Raw genomic sequence first — 25,953 nt, forward strand, 5'->3', positions numbered from 1 at the left:
AGAGGCTTCATGGAAGGCTTTCTGAGAAAGTAAAACTGGAGTTATTCCTTTTTCCTAGATGTATATAGTCCAAAATTAATCAGATCAACTGAATTGAAATGATGTATAAAAGGACAAATTGAGAACTATATACCATGTACCAAAACATAAGATTGATAACAAAAGTAAAACATACATATATTTTTCAGCAGCTAAAGAAAAAGATACATGACCAAATTACTAGGTAGAAAAAGAAAATCATCATCTTACTTCCTTTCCTTTAAGGATAGTTTTCATTCAGGGGAGATCTGATTTGTGGGACATTCAATAAATATAAAATTAGGGTAAGGATAATGATAAAACTAAGAAAAAACCTCATGAAATGACCAGGCGTGGCAGCCTAGCACTTTCACTTAATTAGGCAAGTAGGATGATTCATCCACTAAGAGAATGAGTGAAATATGCTCAAACCATATGTTTAATACTTAGGCTGCACAATGTACAATGAGGCCAACTTAAAATGCAAATATATATATATATATAAATTTTTTTTTTCTGTACACAGGCCTCTCACTGCTGTGGCCTCTCCCGTTGCGGAGCACAGGCTCCGGACGCACAGGCCCAATGTTCACGGCTCACGGGCCCAGCCGCTCCGTGGCGCGTGGGATCTTCCCGGACCGGGGCACAAACCCGTGTTCCCTGTATCGGCAGGTGGACTCTCAACCACTGCGCCACCAGGGAAGCCCAAAATGCAAATATTAATGAACAAGTTATCTTTTTAAAATTAATAACTTACCTTGCTTCTTTCATTGACAACTTTTTCCCTGTGGATGCCTCCTCATCCTAAGAGGCACTGAGTCAGTATTTGTCAGTATGTATCAGCAAGAACTTGTAGACATCAATTTTTTTTGTTGTTTATTTTTAAAATTTTATTTTACTTTCTATTACTTTTGGCTGGGTTGGGTCTTCGTTGCTGCGTGCGGGCTTTTCTCTGGTTGCGGCGAGTGGGGGCTACTCTTCGTTGCGATGCGCGGGCTTCTCATTGCGGTGGCTTCTTTTGTTGCCGAGAACAGGCTCTAGGCGTGCAGGCTTCAGTAGTTGTGGCTCGCAGGCTATAGAGCGCAGGCTCAACACTTGTGGCTCACAGGCTTAGTTGCTCTGCGGCATGTGGGATCTTCCCGGACCAGGGCTCAGCAGGTGGATTCTTAACCACTGTGCCACCAGGGAAGCCCCTAGACATCAATTTTAGCCCCTGAAGGACTCAAATATATAGAAAGCATGCCAGGCTCTATCTACTTTTTTTTTTTTTTTTTTTTGCGGTACGCGGGCCTCTCACTGTTGTGGCCTCTCCCGTTGCGGAGCACAGGCTCCGGACGCACAGGCTCAGCGGCCATGGCTCACAGGCCTAGCCGCTCCCCGGCATGTGGGATCTTCCCGGACCGGGGCACGAACACGTGTCCCCTGCATCAGCAGGCGGACTCTCAACCACTGCGCCACCAGGGAACCCCTCTATCTACTTTTATCTTTTTATTTTTAAAATTATTTATTTATTTATTTAGGCTGCTCTTAGTTACAGCACACAGGATCTTCGTTGCAGCGTGCGGGATCTTCAGTTGTAGCATGTGGACTTCTTAGTTATGGCATGCATGTGGGGATCTAGTTCCCAGACCAGGGATTGAATCTGGGCCCCCTGCATTGGGAGCATGGAGTCCTACCCACTGGACCACGAGGGAAGTCCCTATCTACTTTTATTTTGAACTGCCACCTGTCGTAATATCCCAATTATAATGGACCAATCCTTGGGGGCCAAAATGATGACTGTTGTGCTGAAAATTTGTAAGTATAAAGGGTAAAAGATGATTGATTTCCGTCCCTAGGGTGGAAGGTTTTCTTTCAGAGTTCTTCAAAAGAGAGTATACTAATATTCTATATCTTCTTCCAGGTGGTGTTACAAAGATACGTACATATGTGAAAATTCAAACAGTACCTTAAGAGACTTCCCTGGTGGTCCAGTGGCTAAGACTCCGCATTCCCAATGCAGGGGGCCCGGGTTTGATCCCTGGTCAGGGAACTAGATTCCATATGCTGCAGCTAAGAGTTTGCATGCCGCAACTAAAGATCCTGCAACTAAGACCTGGTGCAGCCAAATAAAAAAATAAATAGTACCTTAAGATTAGTGTACTTTACTATATGTTTTTTATATCTCAGTAAAAAAGAGAAAGAAAAAGAGGAAAGAAAGCAAAATATCTAAAACTTGTTGGGACTTCCCTGGTGGTCCAGTGGTAAAGAATCTGCCTTCCAGGGGCTTCCCTGGTGGCGCAGTGGCTAAGAATCCGCCTGCCAATGCAGGGGACACGAGTTCGAGCCCTGGTCCGGGAAGATTCCACATGCCACAACTACTGAACCTGTGCTCTAGAGCCCAAGAGCCACAACTGCTGAGCCCGCGTGCCACAACTACTGAAGCCCATGCGCCCCAGAGCCCGTGCTCTGCAACAACAGAAGCCACCACGATGAGAAGCCCGCGCACCACAATGAAGAGTAGCCCCCACTCACCACAACTAGAGAAAGCCCACACGCAGCAACAAAGACCCAAGGCAACCAAAAATAAATAAATTAATTTATTAAAAAAAAAAAAAAAAGAATCCGCCTTCCAACGCAGGGGACACGGGTTAGATCCCTGTTTGGGGAACTAAGATCCCACATGCCGCGGGGCAGCTAAGCCCGCGTGTGCCACACACCACAACTAGAGAGAAGCTGGCGCACCACAACTAGAGAGACGCCTGTACACTGCAACAAAGAGCCCACGTACCACAACTAAGACCCGACACAGCCCCCCCCAAATAAATAAATAAATAAATAATAAAACTTGCTGATACAACTTATAAATATTCCTGTGGCCAAAACATGATAGCATAAACTCCCTGATACTCAGATTTGATGAGGAAGCTGTGGGTCTAAAAACAAGAGAGTGGTAAGTAAAGAGAACATAAATATCACTGATCTTTAATAGAGATCACAGATAGGTAGGAAGCCCCCAGGTGGACATGGTGGGGTCCATGAAAAGATATGGCATTCTTTAGCATGAAATATCTCACCTTTAGGGGTTCATAAGCAGCAAATGTGGCACTGCTCTCCAAATACTCTTCATATTCAGTCACACTAACTGTTACCAAAGTATGGCCCAGAGATTTGGCTGCTATATGTGCACTGGAACAGTGTGTTGGTCCTCGTCTTTGAATACCTGCAAATCAAAAAGCATGACTTCAGTAGGGTAATAAGCCATCAGTTCTCAAGGAAATCAGTCTATAGAAATACAAGAATTTTAATATTTTAAAAAATTCTTAATCTCACACACTACTAGACCCCAATTATTTATATTAAGTTGATATAAAATAATGTTCTTTCTATTAACAGATATATATCATGTAAGACACAGTTCTATGTATGGTGAGGATACAAATATGAGCAAAGATCCTGACCTCAAGGCATATATAGTTTAGAAGGGGAGGGTGAACATTTACATAAATTAAATTATTAGTAGAAAATGATAAGCATTATAGAAGTCTAGAAAACAGAATGATTACTTTTAGCTGGGGAGATCAAGAAAGGTTTAGATATGCAGAAGAGAGTATCTTAAGCTGACAAATAAATGAACAAAGATAGAAATATAAATGAGATACAAGTGAGTATATGAAAGAGATATATGGGAAATTTTAACTAAAGTAATTAGTTTAGCTAGAGCCATACATGAAGCCAAAGCATGAAGTTCCAAAAAGTAGGTTGGATTACACTGTAGAGGACCTTTAATACTAAACTAAAAGGATTTTGGCTGTTGTCCACGGGCAGGGAGAACCCTCTCAATTTTTTTTTTTAATTGAATTGTATACTTTTAAAAATAATTAATTAATTTTAATTTTTGGCTGTTTTGGGTCTTTGTTGCGGCGCACGGGCTTTCTCTAGTTGTGGCGAGCAGGGGCTACTCTTCGTTGCGATGTGGGGGCTTCTCATTGTGGTTGCTTCTCTTGCTGCGGAGTACGGGCTCTAGGTGCGCAGGCTTCAGTAGTTGTGGCACGTGGGCTCAGTAGTTATGGCTTGCGGGCTCTAGAGCACAGGCTCAGTAGTTGTGGCACACAGGCTTAGTTGCTCCACGGCATGTGGGATCTTCCCGGACCAGGGCTCGAACCCATGTCCCCTGCATTGGCAGGCAGATTCTTAACCACTGCGCCACCAGGGAAGTCCGCCTCTCAAAATTTTTGAGCAGGAAAATTAATTTTGAAATTGAGCTTCATGAAGATCTATCTGGTAGCCATGATTATCAAAGGCAAGAACAGTTGGAGGATATCATTAAATTCTCAGTGAGAGATAATGAGGGCCTAAAAATGGGGAGAGACAGCCTAAGAACAGAGGAGAGGTGAGAGATATTGTATAGTATAATTAACAAGGGCAAAAGAGAAGTCCAAGTTGATATCAACCTTATAGATGTATTGTGAGAATTAAATGAGTTAGTATATGAAAAGTATTCAGAACAGAGCCTAGGAAATAGAAATGCTAAACAAATGTTAGATGCTACTACTGTCATTATTATTGAAAAACAATGGTGATCAGGATCAAATATGAAGTTCCATAACGGTAAATGATATTGATCCTTATGGATAGCTTATTCATATTCTTTTCTTATTAAAAAGGTATTTTCTTTTACAGAATAAATTTTATATATATATATATATATATATATATATATATATATATATACATTAAATGGCAATACAGTCCTCTTAGAAAGAGGTGTAGTATATATATTAAAGAAAGAAAGAAAGAAAGCAAGCAAGCTTGAGGCTGGAAAGAGAAGCCTTTAATATGACTAAAAACTGATAGTCTGGCCACAACGAAGCCTGGATATGTTATTCAATTTTCGTGCCTTTGTTTCTACATCATATTGTAACACCTAATACAGGCAGTTGACAGAATAAATAAAAGTATTATAAAGAAAGGTAATATCTAAATTTAATTTTTAATTTTTTTGGCCACACCGCGCGGTTCGTGGGGTCTTAGTTCCCCGACCAGGGACTGAAACCAGGCCCTTGGCAGTGAAAGCCCAGTGTCCCTACCACTGGACCACTACGGAATTCCCAATGTGTGAATTTAGACTGTAATTCATAGTTTCTGAATTGTTGATTGGTCCTTTAATTCAAAGACAAAGAAAGGAAAGAATAAAAAGCCTACTCTTACCTTCTTTGAGAAGAGTGAAGACTCCTTGCTTATCCATGTTCAAATCCAAGGATAAATGAGAGCAGTCTGTGAACGCGATGGCCTCTTTGGTTTCTTTATTTACATGATACATGGCAATGGGGATTTCTATAATCTGGCCAATCTCTACATCAGCATGAAATGGTAACATTTTCATTTTGTTCAGTTTCAGAACACATATCTGGAGGGGAAAAAAATTAATCTTTCAAGAAAGTTATGTTAGGAAAGTCTTAGAAGAAAAGAAAGCATTTCTTTTTTTTTTGCGGTACGCGGGCCTCTCACTGTTGTGGCCTCTCCCGTTGCGGAGCACAGGCTCCGAACGCGCAGGCTCAGTGGCCATGGCTCATGGGCCCAGCCGCTCCGCAGCATGTGGGATCTTCCCAGACCGGGGAACGAACCCGTGTCCCCTGCATCGTTAGGTGGACTCTCAACCACTGCGCCATCAGGGAAGCCCAGAAAGCATTTCTTAAATATTTAAATATACATATACATAACATATATGTATGTTTTGTGTTTGTGTGTTAGGTGCTGAACCTGTCACTCATTTCATTCCTTAATCAATCGACCTCTCTAAAGCATCTAACACCATTCAACACGAGTCTGGCAAAATATGACCAGTGCACAACTTTCTTGACTTTTGTAAGCTAAGAATGGCTTTTACATTTTTAAAGGGCTGTAAAATAAAAAGCAACAATGACAAAAAAGAAGACTATGAGATAGAGACTGTATGTGGCCTACAAATACATATTTATAACTTAAAATTTTTAAAAAAAATTTATTTGTTTTATCTATTTATTTTTGGCTGCATTGCTGTGCTTCTTTGCTGTGTCTGGGCTTTCTCTAGGTGCGGCGAGCGGGGGCTACACTTCGTTGCAGGGGGTGGGCTTCTCATTGCGGTGGCTTGTCTTGTTGCAGAGCACAGACTCTAGGTGCACGGGCTTCAGTAGTTGTGGCACGCGGGCTCAGTAGTTGTGGCTCGAGGGCTCTAGAGCGCAGGCTCGGTAGTTGTGGTGCACAGGCTTAGTTGCTCCACGACATGTGGGATCTTCCCGGACCAGGGCTCAAACCCATGTCGCCTGCATTGGCAGGTGGATTCTTAACCACTGTGCCACCAGGGAAGCCCTAACATATTTACTAACTGGCTCTTTTTAACTAAATATTTGCTGACCTCTGACATAGAGCACTTCCTCTTACTTGGTATCTTTTTCTTTTTTTTTAACATCTTTATTGGGGCATAATTGCTTTACAATGGTGTGTTAGTTTCTGCTTTATAACAAAGTGAATCAGTTATACATATACATATGTTCCCATATCTCTTCCCTCTTGCGTCTCCCTCCCTCCCACCCTTCCTATCCCACCCCTCCAGGCGGTCACAAAGCACCGAGCCAATATCCCTGTGCCATGCAGCTGCTTCCCACTAGCTATCTACCTTACGTTTGTTAGTGTATATATGTCCATGCCTCTCTCTCGCCCTGTCACAGCTTACCCTTCCTCCTCCCCATATCCTCAAGTCCATTCTCCAGTAGGTCTGTGTCTTTATTCCTGCCTTACACCTAGGTTCTTCATGACATTTTTTTCCTTAAATTCCATATATATGTGTTAGCATACGGTATTTGTCTTTCTCTTTCTGACTTACTTCACTCTGTATGACAGACTCTAGGTCTATCCACCTCATTACAAATAGCTCAATTTCGTTTCTTTTTATGGCTGAGTAATATTCCATTGTATATATGTGCCACATCTTCTTTATCCATTCATCCGATGATGGGCACTTAGGTTGTTTCCATCTCTGGGCTATTGTAAATAGAACTGCAATGAACATTTTGGTACATGACTCTTTTTGAATTTTGGTTTTCTCAGGGTATATGCCCAGTAGTGGGATTGCTGGGTCATATGGTAGTTCTATTTGTAGTTTTTAAAGGAACCTCCATGCTGTTCTGCATAGTGGCTGTACCAATTCACATTCCCACCAGCAGTGCAAGAGGGTTCCCTTTTCTCCACACCCTCTCTAGCATTTATTGTTTCTAGATTTTTTGATGATGGCCATTCTGACTGGTGTGAGATGATATCTCATTGTAGTTTTGATTTGCATTCCTCTAATGATTAATGATGTTGAGCATTCTTTCATGTGTTTGTTGGCAGTCTGTGTATCTTCTTTGGAGAAATGTCTATTTAGGTCTTCTGCCCATTTTTGGATTGGGTTGTTTGTTTTTTTGTTATTGAGCTGAATGAGTTGCTTGTAAATTTTGGAGATTAATTCTTTGTCAGTTGATTCATTTGCAAATATTTTCTCCCATTCTGAGGGTTGTCTTTTGGTCTTGTTTATGGTTTCCTTTGTTGTGCAAAAGCTTTGAAGTTTCCTTAGGTCCCATTTGTTTATTTTTGTTTTTATTTCCATTTCTCTAGGAGGTGGGTCAAAAAGGATCTTGCTGTGATTTATGTCATAGAGTGTTCTGCCTATGTTTTCCTCTAAGAGTTTGATAGTTTCTGGCCTTACATTTAGGTCTTTAATCCATTTTGAGCTTATTTTTGTGTATAGTGTTAGGGAGTGATCTAATCTCATACTTTTTTTTTTTTTTTTTTTTTTTTTTTTATTTTGCGGTACATGGGCCTCTCACTGTTGTGGCCTCTCCCGTTGTGGAGCACAGGCTCCGGATGCGCAGGCTCAGCGGCCATGGCTCACGGGCCTTAGCCGCTCCGCGGCATGTGGGATCTTCCCGGACCGGGGCACGAACCCGTGTCCCCTGCATCGGTAGGCAGACTCAACCACTGCGCCACCAGGGAAGCCCTAATCTCATACTTTTATATGTACCTGTCCAGTTTTCCCAGCACCATTTATTGAAGAGGCTGTCCTTTCTCCACTGTACATTCCTGCCACCTTTATCAAAGATAAGGTGTCCATATGTGCATGGGTTTATCTCTGGGCTTTCTGTCCTGTTCCATTGATCTATCTTTATGTTTTTGTGTCAGTACCATACTATCTTGATTACTGTAGCTTTGTAGTATAGCCTGAAGTCAGGGAGCCTGATTCCTCCAGCTCCATTTTTCGTTCTCAAGATTGCTTTGGCTCTTCGGGGTCTTTTGTGTTTCCATACAAATTGTGAAATTTTTTGTTCTAGTTCTGTGAAAAATGCCAGTGGTAGTTTGATAGGGATTGCATTGAATCTATAGATTGCTTTGGGTAGTAGAGTCATTTTCACAATGTTGATTCTTCCAATCCAAGAACATGGTATATCTCTCCATCTATTTGTATCATCTTTAATTTCTTTCATCAGTCTCTTATAATTTTCTGCATACAGGTCTTTTGTCTCCTTAGGTAGGTTTATTCCTAGATATTTTATTCTTTTTTGTTGCAGTGGTAAATGGGAGTGTTTTCTTAATTTCACTTTCAGAGTTTTCATCATTAGTGTATAAGAATGCCAGAGATTTCTGTGCATTAATTTTGTATCCTGCTACTTTACCAAATTCATTGATTAGGTCTAGTAGTTTTCTGGTAGCATCTTTAGGATTTTCTATGTATAGTATCATGTCATCTGCAAACAGTGACAGCTTTACTTCTTCTTTTCCGATTTGGATTCCTTTTATTTCTTTTTCTTCTCTGATTGCTGTGGCTAGAACTTCCAAAACTTTTGAATAAGAGTGGTGAGAGTGGGCAACCTTGTCTTTTTCCTGATCTTAGTGGAAATGGTTTCAGGTTTTCACCATTGAGGATGATGTTGGCTGTGGGTTTGTCATATATGGCCTTTTATTATGTTGAGGAAAGTTCCCTCTATGCCTACTTTCTGCAAGGTTTTTATCATAAATCAGTGTTGAATTTTGTCAAAAGCTTTCTCTGCATCTATTGAGATGATCATATGCTTTTTCTCCTTCAGTTTGTTAATATGGTGTATCACGTTGATTGATTTGCGTATATTGAAGAATCCTTGCATTCCTGGAATAAACCCCACTTGATCATGGGGTATGATCCTTTTAATGTGCTGTTGGATTCTGTTTGCTAGTATTTTGTTGAGGATTTTTGCATCTATGTTCATCAGTGATATTGGCCTGTAGTTTTCTTTCTTTGTGTTTATCATATTATTGACCTTAGGAAAAATCTGTGTTGGCTTCCCATTGTTGACAGCAGGGGATCTTAGTTCCCTGACTAGGGATCAAACCCATGCCCCCTGCCTTGGAAGCACAGAGTCTTAACCACTGGACCACTAGGGAAGTCCTGAGGATCATTTTAAAACAACCAACTTGAAAAAGAAAAAAAAAATTTTAATGTGTTACTGTACTTAAATTTAGACAGCAATGTCTCAGAGGAGATATGAACGTTTTTTGGAGAGTTGCTTACCTTAATTTCCCCATATCGAAAAGGATTTTGTACATCTCGGGCCAAAACAGTGCTGTTCCCTCTGACCTGACCAGCTGTCGTCACCACTCCTTTAGTGGTTACCATGGCCACTGTTTCATTAGAAGAGGTCCAGGTGAAATTGCCACTGCCACCCTCTACCTATGAAAAAAATACAACCTTATATTTAATTAGTATAGGAAGAAAATTGGAATTTAACTGAAGATGTAAAATCTGGTGAAATAAAGTTTAGGAAATAATAAAACTATACAATAAATTATTTCTGGAACATTAAGAAACTGTGATGCTATATTAAAGTAACTAAATGGGGAAGGGTAATACTAAAGGGGGATCATGCAATGGCAGTATCACAAAATGTCAAAAAAGAGCACAAGGGAGCTTGACAAAACTTTATAAAACTCACAAGGAAAGGATATATGGAAGAGAAGGAAAGTACCCCAAGTATTCTTAGGATGACAGTATTCAAGAGCATGATTTGGTTGTCACCCAAAACTGAGTTATACTGCTAGGATTAGGGGGAAATAAGATTTAACATTAACCTTCAATAAATTAAGCTATCAGAGAAACTGACATTTCTTTGTGAATTCTCATTATAAGACATCATACCTGTACTTTATAACGATATAACATTCCCATGGGATGATGAGGAAATGCCAGAAAGTTGGGTGTAAGCTTGATGGGAAAATAAATCTTCACTTCTTGCTGATGTATAATTGGAAATTTTATAGGCTGAATAGTTTTATTCTATAAGAGCAGATAAAAAGGAGCAAAACAGATTTTATAAGGACTGTTCTTATGGTCTTCTTATGGTCCACATTCACATATAAAGCATCAGAAAAATGGTGTGTTAATAAATTACTCAACCAGTTTCTATCAATAAAAGAAAGAAATAAACTTTCCTGTTCATTAGTGAAGCACAGCTACTACATTTCAATAATAATGAAAGGGATTTTGATAGACCTAAAAGAAGTATCACAGTCACGGAAAGCAGTTTAAATTTCCTGAAATAAGAGTTTTATCAACATAGAAAGGGCAATCATAGTTTCAGAAAGAAAGATCCTTGGACATCTATCAGTTAAGTATATAAATTGTAAAGGCAAAGGAATATTACAAGCTATTCAGAAGAAAATAAAGAGAACATTTAAAGATGCTGGGGTAAGATATTCCCATCCTGCTTAAAAACAAGAGCAGGGTTTAGGGGGGTACCCATACAGGTAAAATAGAGTCCTCACACTCAACTATGTTGGCCTTTATTCTTTGAAGGAAAACTCTACCTACCTACCTATCTATCTATCTATCTATTTTTTAAAGAAGCCCTGAAATATTTAGCAACTGTGTCACATCTGCAGTAATGGCTCTGATTTTCTCTTCACTCTCTTAAGGTGGCTAGCTGGATGTTCTTTCAGTTTAAAAGAACATCATTAGGGCTTCCCTGGTGGCGCAGTGGTTGAGAGTCCGCCTGCCGATGCAGGGGACATGGGTTTGTGCCCCGGTCCGGGAAGATCCCACATGCCACGGAGAGGCTGGGCCCATGAGCCATGGCTGCTGAGCCTGCGCGTCTGGAGCCTGTGCTCCGCAGCGGGAGAGGCCACAACAGTGAGAGGCCCGCGTACGGCAAAAAAAACAAAGGAGGTAATAAAAATTTTAAACGTCTGACTTCCCTGGTGGCACAGTGCTTAAGAATCCACTTGCCAATGCAGGAGACACGGGTTCAAGCCCTGAGCCGGGAAGATCCCACATGCCATGGAGCAAATAAGCCCATGCGCCACAACTACTGAGCCTGAGCTCTAGAGCCCATGAGCCACAACTACTGAGCCCACATGCTACAACTACTGAAGCCCGTGCGCCTAGAGCCCGTGCTCTGCAACAAGAGAAGGCACGATGATGAGAAGCCCAAGCACTGCAAGGAAGAATAGCCCCTGCTCTCCGCAACTAGAGAAAGCCCGCGCACAGCAACAAAGACCCAACACAGCCAAAAATAAAACAAACAAATTAATTAATTAATAAAATAAATTGCATTATGATTGCAGAACAAGGAAATATTGTAATAAGGGCTTCTTTTAGGGTAGTCATAAAATCTTTTAGATTTCTTAGGTGGATCTTGAGTTGGGAATTCAAAGCCCTGAACTAACCATTTTCTTTCCCAAAGTTACCCAGCACACTTAGAAACAACAATCAATAAGCTCTATTATATCCCAGACTTTCACTAACATGTTTTATGGCAGCAACTACCTGGTTACCGAAAGCTTTGCCTTCTACATGCACTTAACTATAGTGTCTACAGGTGAAAATTTTAGTAGCTGTTTTGCTATTGCATACCATGAACTATCAATGCTCACTTCTTAATCACAAGAAACAGGATCAGTAATGCCTTTAAATCTAATAATAGAGAACCCAGAATCAACTTGGAGATGCGAGTCTCCAAGATGGCCTCCACTGATCCCCACTCCCTGGTATTCACATCCTTGTGTAGTTCCCTCTACATTGTGTCAGGAATGGTTTGAATGACCAATAGAATGTGGTAGAAGTGCTTATATTAAAAAGAAGAAAGATATAAAACCGGTGATCCACTGTAAGATTCTTCTACAATAAGAAACTTAAAAAAGAAATGCATTTTAAATCCAAAGTAAGGAAAAGAAATAGAATAACAAAGGTAAAGGCATAAATCAATGAAAGAGAAAGTAGATAAAGAACTGGAAAAAAGTCAATGAAACCAAAAGCTTGCTCTTTGTAAAAAGCAATAAAATTGATAAATGTCTAGCTGGATTCATGAAGAAAGCAAGAGAAACACGAATAACCAATATCTGGAATGAAAGAGACAACATTGCTACAGATCCTACAGACATAAAAATTAATAAGGCAATATTTTGAACAACTTTATGTGATTAATTCAACAATTAGATTAAACAGAAATTCCTTCAGAGACACAAGCTACCAAATTTCACTCAAGAAGAAATAACCGGGGCTTCCCTGGTGGCGCAGTGGTTGAGAGTCCGTCTGCCGATGCAGGGGACGCGGGTTCGTTCCCCGGTCTGGGAAGATCCCGCATGCTGCGGGGCGGCTGGGCCCGTGAGCCATGGCCGCTGAGCCTGCGCGTCCAGAGCCTGTGCTCCGCAGTGGGAGAGGCCGCGACAGTGAGAGGCCCACGTACCGCAAAAAAAAAAAAAAAAAAAAAAAAAAAGAAGAAATAACCGGGCTTCCCTGGTGGCGCAGTGGTTGAGAACCCGCCTGCCGATGCAGGGGACACGGGTTCGTGCCCTGGACCGGGAAGATTCCACGTGCCCCGGAGCAGCTGGGCCCGTGAGCTATGCCCGCTGGGCCTGAGCGTCCTAAGCCTGTGCTCCTTAACGGAAGAGGCCACAGCAGTGAGAGGCCCGTGTACCACAAAAAAAAAAAAAAAAAGAAGAAATAACCTGTATAGTTGTATGTAAATTTTTTAAATTGAATTCATAGTTTTAAACCTTCCCATACACCAATCATTAGAGGAATGTAAATTAAAATCACAGTGATATACCACTTCATACCCATTAGAATGGCTATTATCAAAAATAGAAAATAGCAAGTGTTGGTAAGAATGTGGAGAAATCACAACCCTTGTGCATTGCTGCTGGAATGTAAAATGACAGCCACTGTGGAAAACAGTATGACAATTCCTCAAAAAGTCAAACATAGAATTGCCACATGATCCAGCAATTCCAATTCTGGGTATATACCCCAAAGATTTGAAAGCAAGGATTTGACAAAATATTTGTATACCCATGTTCATAGCAGCATTATTCACAATAGACAAAAGGTGGAAACAACCCAAGTGTCTATCAATGGATAAATAATAAACAAAATGCAGTATATGCATTTAATAGAATATTATTTAGCCTTAAAAAGGAATGAAATTCTGACATGCTACATCATGGATGAACCCTAATGACATGCTAAGTGAAACAAGCCAAACACAAAAAAGACAAATATTGTATAAGTCCACCTTTTTTTTTTTTTTTTTTGGCAGTGCTGTGTGGCTTGCGGGATCTTAGTTCCCTGACCAGGGATTGAGTCCACACCCTCAGCAGTGAAGGCGCAGAGTCCTAACCACTGGACTGCCAGGGAATTCCCTGTACGATTCCACTTATATGAAGTAACTAGATTAGTCAAATTCATAGAGAAAGAAAATAGAATGGTGGTTACCAGGGAATGGGATGGGGTGTTCGGGGGTGTTATTGTTTAAGGGGTAGAGTGAATCAGTCTGGAAAGATTATAAAGGTCTGGAGAGAGATGGTGGTAATGGTTGCACAACATGAATTACTTAATGCCACTGAAACTGTACACCTAAAATGGTTAAAATGGTAAATTTTATGTTATGTATATTTTATCACTATAATAATAAAAGACTTTCCATAAAAAAATTCCAAGCTCAAATAGTTTCATTGTGAATTCTACCAAATATTTATGGAAGAAATAACACTAATTCTACAAAACTCTTCCAGAAAATAGAAAATAATACTTCCCAACCCATTTTATAAACCCAATATTATCCTAACACCCAAACCTGACAAATACATTATAATAAAAAACAGAAGAAGGAAAAAAAAAGCTATAGGCCCTCAAAAACATATATGCCAAAGTCATTAACAGAATTTTAGCAAATTAAATCCTGTAATGTATAAGAGGATAACAAATCATAAGCAAGTGAGGTTTATCCTGAGAATGCAAGATTGGCTTAATATTAGAGAATCAATCAATGTAATTAATTCACCATATTTAAAAGACTAGAAAAGAAAAACTATATTGATCACCTCAATAGAGGCAGAAGAGCACTGACAAAATTCAGCACCAATTCATGATGAAAATTCTCAATAAACTAGGAATAGAAAGAGACTGCTTCAACCTAAGGATGAGCATCTACACAAAATCTGTAGTCAACATCATACTCAATGGTGAAAGGGTGAGTGCTTTCCACTTAAGGTCAGGAATAAGGCAAACATGTCTACGCTTAACAGTTCTATTCAGTATTGTAGTAGAGGTCCTAGCCAGTGCAGTGAGGCAAGAAAAAGAACTAAAAGGCATATTTATTGGAATGAAAAGGGTTAACTGTCTTTATTCACATATAACATAACTGTATATATAGGAATTCCTAAGGAATCTACAAAAAATTACTAGAATAAGTGAATTCAGCAAGCTTTCAAGATTCAAGGTAACATACAAAAAACCACTGTATTTCTATATACTAGCATGATCAAGTAAAAGGAGAAAATTTACAAATACATATATAGCTTAAAAACATAAAACAGGGACAAATTTAATAAAATATCTTCAAGACCTGTATGATGAAAACTATAAGACATTGCTGAAAAAAAACTTTTAAAGTCCTAAATAAGTTGAAAAAATATCACGTTCATAAATCCTAATAAAAAATACCAGCAGGTGGGAGATGTCTGCAAAGTGTCAAAGTAGGGAACTCCAAGAAACCTGTCCCTCCATAGAAATGCAAAAAAAAAAGTCAGAATTAACTTTGGAAAATACTCAAAAATACTCAAAGGTTTACAGCAACCAAATGTATGTCGAATCAAGAAAAAGGTGACTTTTTATTCATATATATATTTTAAAATTTTTATTTATTTTTGGCTGAGTTGGGTCTCCGTTGCTGCATGCGGGCTTTCTCTAGTTGCAGGGAGCAGGGGCTACTCTTCACTGCAGTGCACGGGCTTCTCATTATGGTGGCTTCTCTTGTTGTAGAGCACGGGCTCTAGGTGTGTGGGCTTCAGTAGTTGTGGCACACGGGCTCAGGTAGTTGTGGCTCGCGGGCTCCAGAGCTCAGGCTCAGTAGCTGTGGCACATGGGCTTAGTTGCTCTGCGGCATGTGGGATCTTCCCGGGACCAGGGCTCAAACCCATGTCCCCTTGCATTAGCAGGCAGATTCTTAACCACTGCACCACCAGGGAAGCCCCAAGAAAAGGTGACTTAAGGCATTAAGAAATTATTTGTCAAACACTGCCTACAAGCCTAAAGGAATTGAAATTTTATACTACAGATGACAAACAACACAATCTTCCACAAATAGTTTAGAAAACTCACTAAACATACAAGCAACTACAACCCACATCAAGCAATAACAACACACCCTGAGGAAAGGGAAGAATGTGATTTCCAAAGTTACCACATTATACAGTTGACCTTTGAACAATGTGGGGTTTAGGAGTGCCAACCCTCTGTGCAGTCAAAATCCATGTATAACTTTACAGTCAGCCCTCCATATCCATGGTATCATATTTGCAGACCAACCATGGATTATGTTGTATTGTAGTATGTATTAAAAGTGAAAAAATGTATAAGTGGAACTGTGCAATTCAAACCTATGTTGTTCAAGGGTCCACTGTAATATCAAAATGTTAACTTTTCAACAACAAAAAAATTATAAGGTATGCAAAGAAACAAGAAAATACGGCCCATTCATAGAAAAAAAAGAAATTAACACAATCGGTCTCTGAGGAAACACAGATACTGGACTTACTAAACAAAGATTTTAAATTGAAGAGCTAAAGGAAACAATGGACATCACTCCAGAAGAATGATGTTTCACCAAATAGAGAATATTGATGAAGAGATAGAAATTATAAAAAAGGAATCAAACAGATATTCTGAAGCTAAAAGTACAATAACCGAAATGAAAACTTCACTAGAAGACCTTCACAGCAGATTTCAGCTGGCAGAAGAAAGAATCAGCAAACTTGAAGAGAGGTCCATTGAAGTTATTCAGAGTAGCAAAAAGAAAAAATAATGAAGAAAAATAACCAAGCCTTAAAGACCAGTGGAGCACATCAAAGTAAATCAATATATACAAAACAGGGGTCCCAGAAGTAGGGAAAGAAAGGTGCAGAAAGAATATTTGAAGAAAATAATGATGAAAATGTCTCAAATTTAGGCTTCCCTGGTGGTACAGTGGTTGAGAGTCTGCCTGCTAATGCAGGGGACACGGGTTCGAGCCCTGGTCTGGGAAGATCCCACATGCCGCGGAGCAACTGGGCCCGTGAGCCACAACTACTGAGCCTGTGCGTCTGGAGCCTGTGCTCCGCAACAAGAGAGGCCGCGACAGTGAGAGGCCCACACACCACGATGAAGAGTGGCCCCCGCTTGCCACAACTAGAGAAAGCCCTTGCATAAAAACGAAGACCCAACTCAGCCCAAAATAAATTAAACTCTCCAATTAAAAGGCAGAGATTGACAGAATGGATAAAGAAGAATATGATCCAATTATATGCTATCTATAGGAGATTCATGTTAGATTCATGAATGAAAGTGAAAGAAGGGAAAAATATATTCCATGCAAATAATTACCAAAAGAGAGTTGGGGGAGCAGTCTATATTAATGTCAAACAAAATAGATTTTAAAAAATTGTTACAAGAGACAAAGGTCATTATAAATTGATAAAAGGGTCAATTCATCAAGACGATATAACAATTATAAACATAAACCTACCTAACAAAAGAGCCCCCCCCCCCCACAAAATGAAGCAAAAATGGACAAAACTGAAGGGAGAAACAGAGTTTTACAATAGTTGAATTTTAATACCTCAGTTTCAATAATGGATAGAACAACCAGAACAAAAGATCAATATGGAAATGGAGGACTTGACCAACACTATACACCAACTAGACCTAGCAGACATATACAGAATAGTTCACCCCAAAACAACAAAATGCTCATTCTTCTCAAGTGCACGTGGAACGTTCTTCAGGATAGGCCATATGTTAAGCCACAAAACAAGTCTCAATAAATTTAAAAACACTGAAATCGGGCTTGCCTGGTGGCGCAGTGGTTGGGAGTCCGCCTGCCAATGCAGGGGACACGGGTTCGTGCCCAGGTCTGGGAAGATCCCACATGCCGCGGAGCGGCTGGGTCCGTGAGCCATGGCCGCTGAGCCTGCGCGTCCGGAGCCTGCGCTCCGCAGCGGGAGAGGCCACAGCACTGAGAGGCCCGCGTACCGGAAAAAAAAAAAAAAAAACACTGAAATCATATGAAGTATCTTCTTCAACCAAAATGGACTAAAACTAGAATTCACACGGGGAAAACTAGACAATTCACAAATATGTGGAAATTAAACAACCCTCTAAACAACCAGTGTGTCAAAGCAGAAATCATAAGGAACGTTAGGAAATTCTGAGATGAAGGAAAACAAAAATACAACATGCCAAAACTTACAGGATGCAGTGAAAGCAATGCTCAGAGGAAAACTTATAGTTGTAAACATGTGTATTAAAAAAGAAGACAGAGTTCCCTGGAGGTCCAGTAGTTAGGACTTGGTGCTTTCACTGCCGTGGCCCGGGTTCAATCCCTGGTCAGGGAACTAAGATCCTGTAAGCTGGGCACAGTGTGACCAAAAAAAGAAGAAAAATCTCAAATCAATAATCTGACTGTATAGCTAAAGGAACTAGAAAAGGAAAAGCAAACTAAACGTAAAACTAGCACAAGGAAGGACATAATAAAGATTTTTTTTTAGAGCAGTGATTTAAAAAACTGAGTAGAAAATCAGTACACAAAATCAACAAAACCAAAATTTGGTTGTTCAAAACGATCAACAAAATTGAGTTTAGCTAGAGTGACTAAGAAAAAAAAGAGAGAATACTCAAATTACTAAAATCAGAAATGAAAGTGGGGACATTACTACCAACTTTACAGAAATAAAAAGGATTCTAAGAGAATACTATGAACAATTGTCCACCAACAAATTAGACAACCTAGATCAAATGGACAAACTCCTAGAAGCACATCAATTAAAAAAACTGACCCAGGGCTTCCCTGGTGGCACAGTGGTTGAGAGTCCGCCTGCCGATGCAGGGGACACGGGTTCGTGCCCCAGTCCGGGAAGATCCCACATGCCGCGGAGCGGCTAGGCCTGTGAGCCGTGGCCACTGAGCCTGCGCGTCCGGAGCCTGTGCTCCGCAGCGGGAGAGGCCACAGCAGTGAGAGGCCCGTGTACCAAAAAAAAAAACAATAAAAAACTGACCCAGTAGAAGTAGAAAATTTGACCAGACCTATAGCAAGCAAAGAGATTGAATCGGTAATCAAAAATTTTCCAGCAAAGAAAAGCCCAGACCTAGATGGCTTCGGTTGTAAATTTTCTTTTTTCTTTCTTTTTTTTTTTTTTTTTTTTTGCGGTATGCGGGCCTCTCACTGTTGTGGCCTCTGCTGTTGCAGAGTACAGGCTCTGGACACGCAGGCTCAGCGGCCACGGCTCACGGGCCCAGCCGCTCCGCGGCATGTGGGATCTTCCCAGACCGGGGCACGAACCCGTGTCCCCTGCATCGGCAGGAGGTTTCTCAACCACTACGCCACCAGGGAAGCCCCGGTTGTAAAGTTTCACAAACATTTAAAGAAGAATTAACAGCAATGCTTCTCAAACCTTTTAAAAAAGAAAAAAGAATAACAAGATGATGAAGAAAAAAAGAAAAAGGAGGGAACTCTTCCTAACTCATTCTAAGAGGCCAGCATTTGCCCTGATACCAAAATCAAAGACATCACAAAAAAAGAAAACTACAGACCAGTATACTTTAAGAATATAAATACAAAACTCCTGAAGAAAACAATGGCAAACCAAATCCAGCAGCATGTTAATAGGATTGTACACCATGACCAAGTGGGATTTTTCCCAGGAATTCAAAAGCAGTATGATATATAAACGTCAGTCAATGTAATATACCAACTAATAGGATGAAAGAAAAAAATATGCTTAAAGACATTTGAGAAAAATTCAACGCCCTTTCACAGTAAAAACACTCAACAACCAGGAGTGGAAAAGAACTTCTTCGATATGATAAAGGCCACATATGAAAACTCCACAGCTAACATCATACTCAATGGTGAAAGAATGACAGTTTTTGCCCTAAGATCAAGAACAAGACAAGGATGCCCACTATTGCCACTTTTATTCAATATTGTAGTATAAGTTCTAGCCAGAGAAATTAGGCAGGAAAATGAAATAAAAGGTATCAAAATGGGAAAGGGAGGAGCAAAATCATCACTATTTGCAGGTGATATGATCTTATATATGAAAGATCCTATAGAATCCAGGAAAAATACTAGAGCTAATAAACTAATTCAGCAAAGTTGCAGCATAGCAGATCAACACATAAATATCAGTTGTACTTCTATACATTAGCAATAAACAAACTAGAAAGGTAAATTAAGAAAAAAATTCATTACAATATCATCAAAAGAGAATAAACTACTTAGGAATAAATTCAACCAAGGAGGTGCAGGACTTGTACACTGAAGACTACAAAATATTGCTTAAATAAATTAAAGACAATCTGAATAAATGGAAAGACATCCCATGTTCACGTATTGGAAGACCTAATATTGTTAAGATTGCAACTCTCAAAAGTGATCTACAGGGCTTCCCTGGTGGCACAGTGGTTGAGAATCCACCTGCCAATGCAGGGGACACGGGTTTGATCCCTGGTCCGGAAAGATCCCACATGCCGCAGGGCAATTAAGCCTGTGTGCCACAACTACTGAGCCTGTGCTCTAGAGCCCAAGAGCCACAACTACTGAGCCTATGTACCACAAGTATTGAAGCCCGCGTGCCTAGAGCCCGTGCTGTGCAACAAGAAAAGCCACCGCAATGAGCTCACGCACCTCAACGAAGAGTAGCCCCCGCTCACTACAACTAGAGAGAAAAGCCCACGTGCAAAAACGAAGACCCGACACAGCCAAAAATAAATAAATAAATAAATAAAGGAGTAAGGATGCGCTCAGATTTTAAAACATAACATTTTTTAAAAGCAGGATTGGTGGGATTGAAGAATAATTGTAGAATAGAGTCAAACTGCCAGAAATACCATAACAATGGATTTTAAAAATCACTGTGTATTAAATATTGTTAAAAAACTAGATATATTTTAATACTGAATATAGATCTATACCTGACCATAACTAATCCAAACACCATTCATTCATTTAACAAATACTTATTTGTATCAACTGTATGTTTAGTCACTCAGATGTTAGGGCAACAGCTGTGAATATAGTAGGCATAATCTTTGCCCTCAAAGTTTATAATCTGATGAAAGAAGCAAATAATAACAATAAACTACGATGAATATTTTGATCTGAGAAGTTCAGGGAGCTCTAAGAACATATGAAAGGTGAAAACATGCCTGAGGAACCAACGTTAAGCTAGCCCTGTGCATTGAGTAGGGAGAAAGGGCTGTAGACAAAAGGAATTATATTTATTTATAAAAAATGAAAATAAAATAGAGGCAAAAAGAGACATTTTTTAGAAACTGAAAGTTCAGTATGGCTGAAACATAAGAGAGGAAGCGTGACAAGACCTGAGGTTGGAGAAGTTGTCAGGGGCTAATCATATAGAGTCACAAACTCAAATGCCTACAGGTATCAGGTAGATATTATAAACAGGTTTATTAAGCTGAATATAAAATAACAGGGAATGGCAGGAAACACAGCAGGCTGAAAAGTATAGTCTAAATGTTGTAGCCACTATCTCTTCCAGCTAATCACTGTCAGATTTTCATATAATCTAGAGAATCAGAAACTTGGATTTTATTTGAAATTTCCCAATTAAAAAGAAACTTACACACCTAAATAAAAAACAAGATTACAAACCAAGATAGTCTGCAGGCCACCAGATTGTGATCTCTGTCATAGAGGGTCCTATAAAACTACATTAAGAAGTTTAAACTTTACCGTAAAATCAATGGGAAGCCACCAAAGGAATTTAAATAGTAAATACATAATAATTTTTGTAGTTTTTGGAATATCATTCTAGCCACGGACAATACTGGAGGTCGGAATATCAGTTTAGAAGCTACTGTGAAAGTCTAGGTGAAAGACCGCAATGTCTTCTTCACCTAGTAAGAAATGGGTTTGAGAGACATTTAGAAGAACTGACATGGCATTCAATAATGTACTGAATGTAGAAGGTGAAGGAGAAGGCAGAGTCAAGGGTGACTCTTGGGATTTTGTCTTAAACAGCTGGGCAAAAGGATCACTGGAGAAAAAGTAGGTTTGGGAGAGGGAAAAAAATTTGACAGACAGTTAAAAATCAGATACTTACACATTTTAGACGCATTAGAAACAGATTCATTCCTTATCCCTTTACCTCGTAACTCCATTTCTGTTATTATACCATAAGAAAATTAACCAAAAGGAATAAAAATTATACGAAGATACACAGTTATGCCATTTACAAAGTAAAAAAACTGTTAAAAATGCAAAAGTTCAAAGTTGGTGACATGGTTGAACAATTGGCATATTAACCCTTTGGATTTTTAGAATAGAAAGTACTCCTATGTGGACCTGATGACACAAGGAAACGTGCATATGAAATTATATATATATATATATATATATATATATATATATATATAATTTATTTATTTATTTATTTATTTTGCGGTATGCGGGCCTCTCACTGTTGTGGCCTGTCTTGTTGCGGAGCACAGGCTCCGGACACAGGCTCAGCGGCCATGGCTCACGGGACCAGCCGCTCCGCAGCATGTGGGATCTTCCCGGACCGGGGCACAAACCCGTGTCCCCTGCATCGGCAGGCAGACTCTCAACCACTGCGCCACCATGGAAGCCCTGAAATAATTTTTAAAGGACCCTCAAATGACATACATACACAATGACCACAAATGCAGATATATGCATTAACAGAAATTGGAACAGAAAATTTGTAGAGGTATAAACTACTAAGTGTACTGTTTATTAGTTTATTTTGTGAAAGATAAAGGTGGGATATGCCATATATGTGCTTGCAAATCAACAAGTCAGGCAAGTCTGGTCAGTGTTCTCAGGATTCAAAGACCATCCTTTTAATTCCTACCTGGTAAATGATGGAAGTCAGGGATGCATTTATCATGACCACACCATGTTTCAGGGCTTTCACTACATTGTAAGATCCATTCACAGTAGTCAGCTGCTCTTCAAAATACTCTCTTGGGAATTGGTACATAATCCTGAGATTCTGAAAATCAGCCCAAAATCAACACAAACCTGAAGACATGCTTTTTCCCTAAAGCCATCTTAATCCCAAAGCATTAAAAAAAAAAAGTGTGGCTATGCATTCTGGGGGTTAAAGAAACAAAAACAAAATCTTTGCTCTCCCTCACCAAATTCTAAGTTGGAAAGATGTCATTTTAAAATGGTACTAGTTTTTGAAAGATCCATTAATGGCAAGTAATCAAAAATAGGAAGAGTCGAAGCTTATATAAATTTTAGTGTAATCTGTGCTATTCCATAAATTGACAGTTCTCAGGGGAAAAAGAAAAGGACACTGGAGAGTGACTACAACACTTCACATTTAATGGTCACACTATTACTCTCACCACTATAAAACTCTGGTGACCATCTCTGAAATGAAGTTGTAAAATGAGGATCCCCTCCAAAGTGTTATCATTGGTGTCAACTTCATCTCTCTTCTATAATTCTAACCAGATTATATCTTTTACTTCTGGTTTAGCATTCCTCAAGGATAGAACTATTTAATAATAATAAAGTAGTAACTTGCATTTTCAAAGGTAAAATCTGGAAGCAAAAGAAAAAAAGTCTTCCTAGCCAAAAAGATTTCCCACTCAAGGAGTTATCCTTAAAGGGGCTAGAAAAATACAAAAGAGAGACTCACATCTGAAATATAGACTTTTGTGCTGCTTTTATCAAATACTTCTACTGTAATAACATACACCTGCCCCACCTCTAGACTCCAACGGTCTCCAGGTTGGACTGTGAAACCTGTACACAAATCAAGAAACAAAAATATTAGAAGAGGCCAACATTTTTCTACAATGAATTTAAAAATACAAACTTTAAAAAGTCATTTAAAGAGCAAAACTCAATAATAGATGGAGATGGTTTCCAAAGTAGATCCTTTAGTTGCCTCTATAAAATTGTATAATAATTTGGGTTTCCAAAGATCCTGGCTTAACTTAGCTCATCTCAGGTATAAAGGAAACACTCTCACTTATATCTGTATACAAATGCCACTCCACCCCCAAACCCACAATTTTGCTCATTTCTGATATGTCAGGCAAGATTTCAGCTGATTTCAGTCAGATTCATTGTTTCATACGGCTTAAGGACATTAGGTTTCTTTTTTCCTTGTATAAAGTCTCTTTTTCTAACCCAACGTTGTATTACATGGAGCTTCATGTTTTATAACAATGTCTCAAGATGCTTTACTCTTGCAGACAGCATTTAACCGAAACAATGTGAGAAAACATGTCAAGTAAGGTTGAATTTGAAATTAGTTAAGTCTCAAAATGAAGCACTCTAGTCTTTAATGCACTCATTTCAGTGAAATACTTTAAGCTATTCAGCTTTCTGAAAATTATTATCTAAAAATACCTAGAAATCCAGGCTCTACAACATATATGGTGCAACTTGGGAGTCCAGACAAAGATCGCATATGGACATCTTAATTTTTGCTTAAGGAAATTTTATGAGCTAGTTGGGTGAAAAGAGAAATATGAGTTACCAAAAATAAATAAATAAGCCCACAAATGAAAGCAAATAAAAGTTCTATCTTTTATTATCCACTGGAAAGCAAAACTTAAATGTGTATATTCTGAGAAAAATCTGAGGGCTCAGCAATCACAGGAATCAGGTATTCTTGAATTTCAAATATGAGGAAGATGAAATGAGAGAAAAAAGATCATGCTCCATGTTTTTAATATTCATTTAGCTGTGGAACTCTTTCCTCCTGCAAAATCCTTACATAGGAGCCCATTATGGAAAGCAGGACAAAGTGGCATTGCCCTGGCTAAAGAAATGGTCAGTGGTGGATGGAGAGGGAGGGAGAGGCATGACTTGCCATCCAGCCCAGCAACTTACCTTGGGCTCTGCAGACAGTTTTAAAAATCACTAGTTGATTTTCTATTATCTGTGGCAATCCTTTAATACCAAAATGTTTTCTCTTTGTCACCAAAGATACTTCTAGGTCACACATCATACTACCCATTATTCCCTTTCGTTAAGTTTTAGCAGGGGACTTCCCTGGTGGTCCAGTGGTTAAGAATCCACCTTCCAATTCAGGGGACTCGGGTTCGAGCCCTGGTCGGGGAACTAAGATCCCACATGCCGCGGGGCAACTAAGCCTAGGTCGCCGCAACTACTGAGCCCATGCGCTCTGAAGCCCCTGAGCTGCAACAAAGAGCCCGCCCCCCGCAACTAAGACCCGACGTAGCCAAAGAAGTAAATATTTTTTTAAATTTTTAGCAGAAATAAAAATTTATTCTGTTAGCCTATACACAATCTAATTAGTAACGTATTTTCCTCTCAAAAATATACTACATCCAAAAGCTAAGAAGAAATTATTTCTGCTCTGAGAAATATACTTCTGAAACGACTTAATGGAAAACACTCATTATTTCAAAGTACACTAATTTAGAAGTTCTATTAATTCAGTCATGCACTAGGCTATAGTTTAGCACTACATTATCTATAGTGATAATGAAAGCAAAATATTTAATCTATTTCAGGGATCAAACTTTTAAAGCTGTCCCAGTACTCCAAATGAGCTACTAATATACATACAATTGATATGATAATTAAAATTACTTTTTATCTATTCATCAGAGCAAATCTTTTAAACACTGTAGGCAACTCTGTGCCAACCTAGGTTTGGTTTGGATTACGTACTGTATTCATAAAATATAAAAGCTAGAAGGAATTCAGGAGTACATCATTCCTTTCGCTTTTACAGACAAGGAAATGGATCTCGATAGGTCTCTACACCAGTTCATTCCTCCATTAACAGAATAAGATATCTTCCTTTCACCTAATCCTTCCATCTGTTCTGAATCTCATTTTCTCTTGCCCCTCAGAAATCTTACTCCATCAGCTGGCCTTCTTTTCTTCCATATCTCTGCCATCTCTCTGTTTAACTTATAGACATATTCAAGTTTCTCTTAACTTAAAAAAGTTCTCATGCCTTTTTCAAAGTTCTACCTTTTTGCCTCCTTCTTTTTAAAGCCAAGCTGTTTTTATTGAAAAAGTGATCCAAGACTTACTGGTTACTACAGTCTTTCAGTCTTTATCTTAGTCTTTATCTCTGCCTATTTCACCTGAGGAACATTCTCTTTGTAAATTCCTCACTTGGTTATCATGAAACCTCTCTCCTGGTTTTCCTACTACTTTTTTTTTTAAGATTTTTTTGATGTGGAACATTTTTAAACTCTTTATTGAATTTGTTACAATATTGCTTCTGTTTTATGTTTTGGATTTTTGTCTGCGAGGCACGTGGGATCTTAGCTCCCCGACCAGGGATAGAACCCATACCCCCTGCACTGGAAGGTGAAATCTTAACCACGGGACCGCCAGAGAAATCCCTCCTACTACTTTTTATATTTTATTTATTTATTTATTTATT

At 39.3% G+C, this 25,953-nt stretch overlaps 1 protein-coding gene across 1 annotated transcript in view; it reads right to left on the reverse strand.

The window, feature by feature from the left end:
• The window catches only part of NUP210L (nucleoporin 210 like), an 81,478-nt gene that overhangs the window by 41,514 nt on the left and 14,011 nt on the right, over positions 1-25,953 (reverse strand). Inside the window, exons 8-14 of the mRNA XM_032605013.1 lie at positions 23,931-23,999; positions 23,212-23,318; positions 22,414-22,554; positions 10,184-10,321; positions 9,560-9,718; positions 5,209-5,407; positions 3,075-3,220 (exon numbers count right to left, since the gene is read on the reverse strand). Of these exons, the coding sequence (XP_032460904.1) occupies positions 3,075-3,220; positions 5,209-5,407; positions 9,560-9,718; positions 10,184-10,321; positions 22,414-22,554; positions 23,212-23,318; positions 23,931-23,999 (959 nt within the window). The remainder of the gene's footprint in view (positions 1-3,074; positions 3,221-5,208; positions 5,408-9,559; positions 9,719-10,183; positions 10,322-22,413; positions 22,555-23,211; positions 23,319-23,930; positions 24,000-25,953) is intronic.

Source organism: Phocoena sinus, chromosome 1 (genome assembly GCF_008692025.1).
Source record: "Phocoena sinus isolate mPhoSin1 chromosome 1, mPhoSin1.pri, whole genome shotgun sequence".
Classification (NCBI taxonomy): domain Eukaryota; kingdom Metazoa; phylum Chordata; class Mammalia; order Artiodactyla; family Phocoenidae; genus Phocoena; species Phocoena sinus.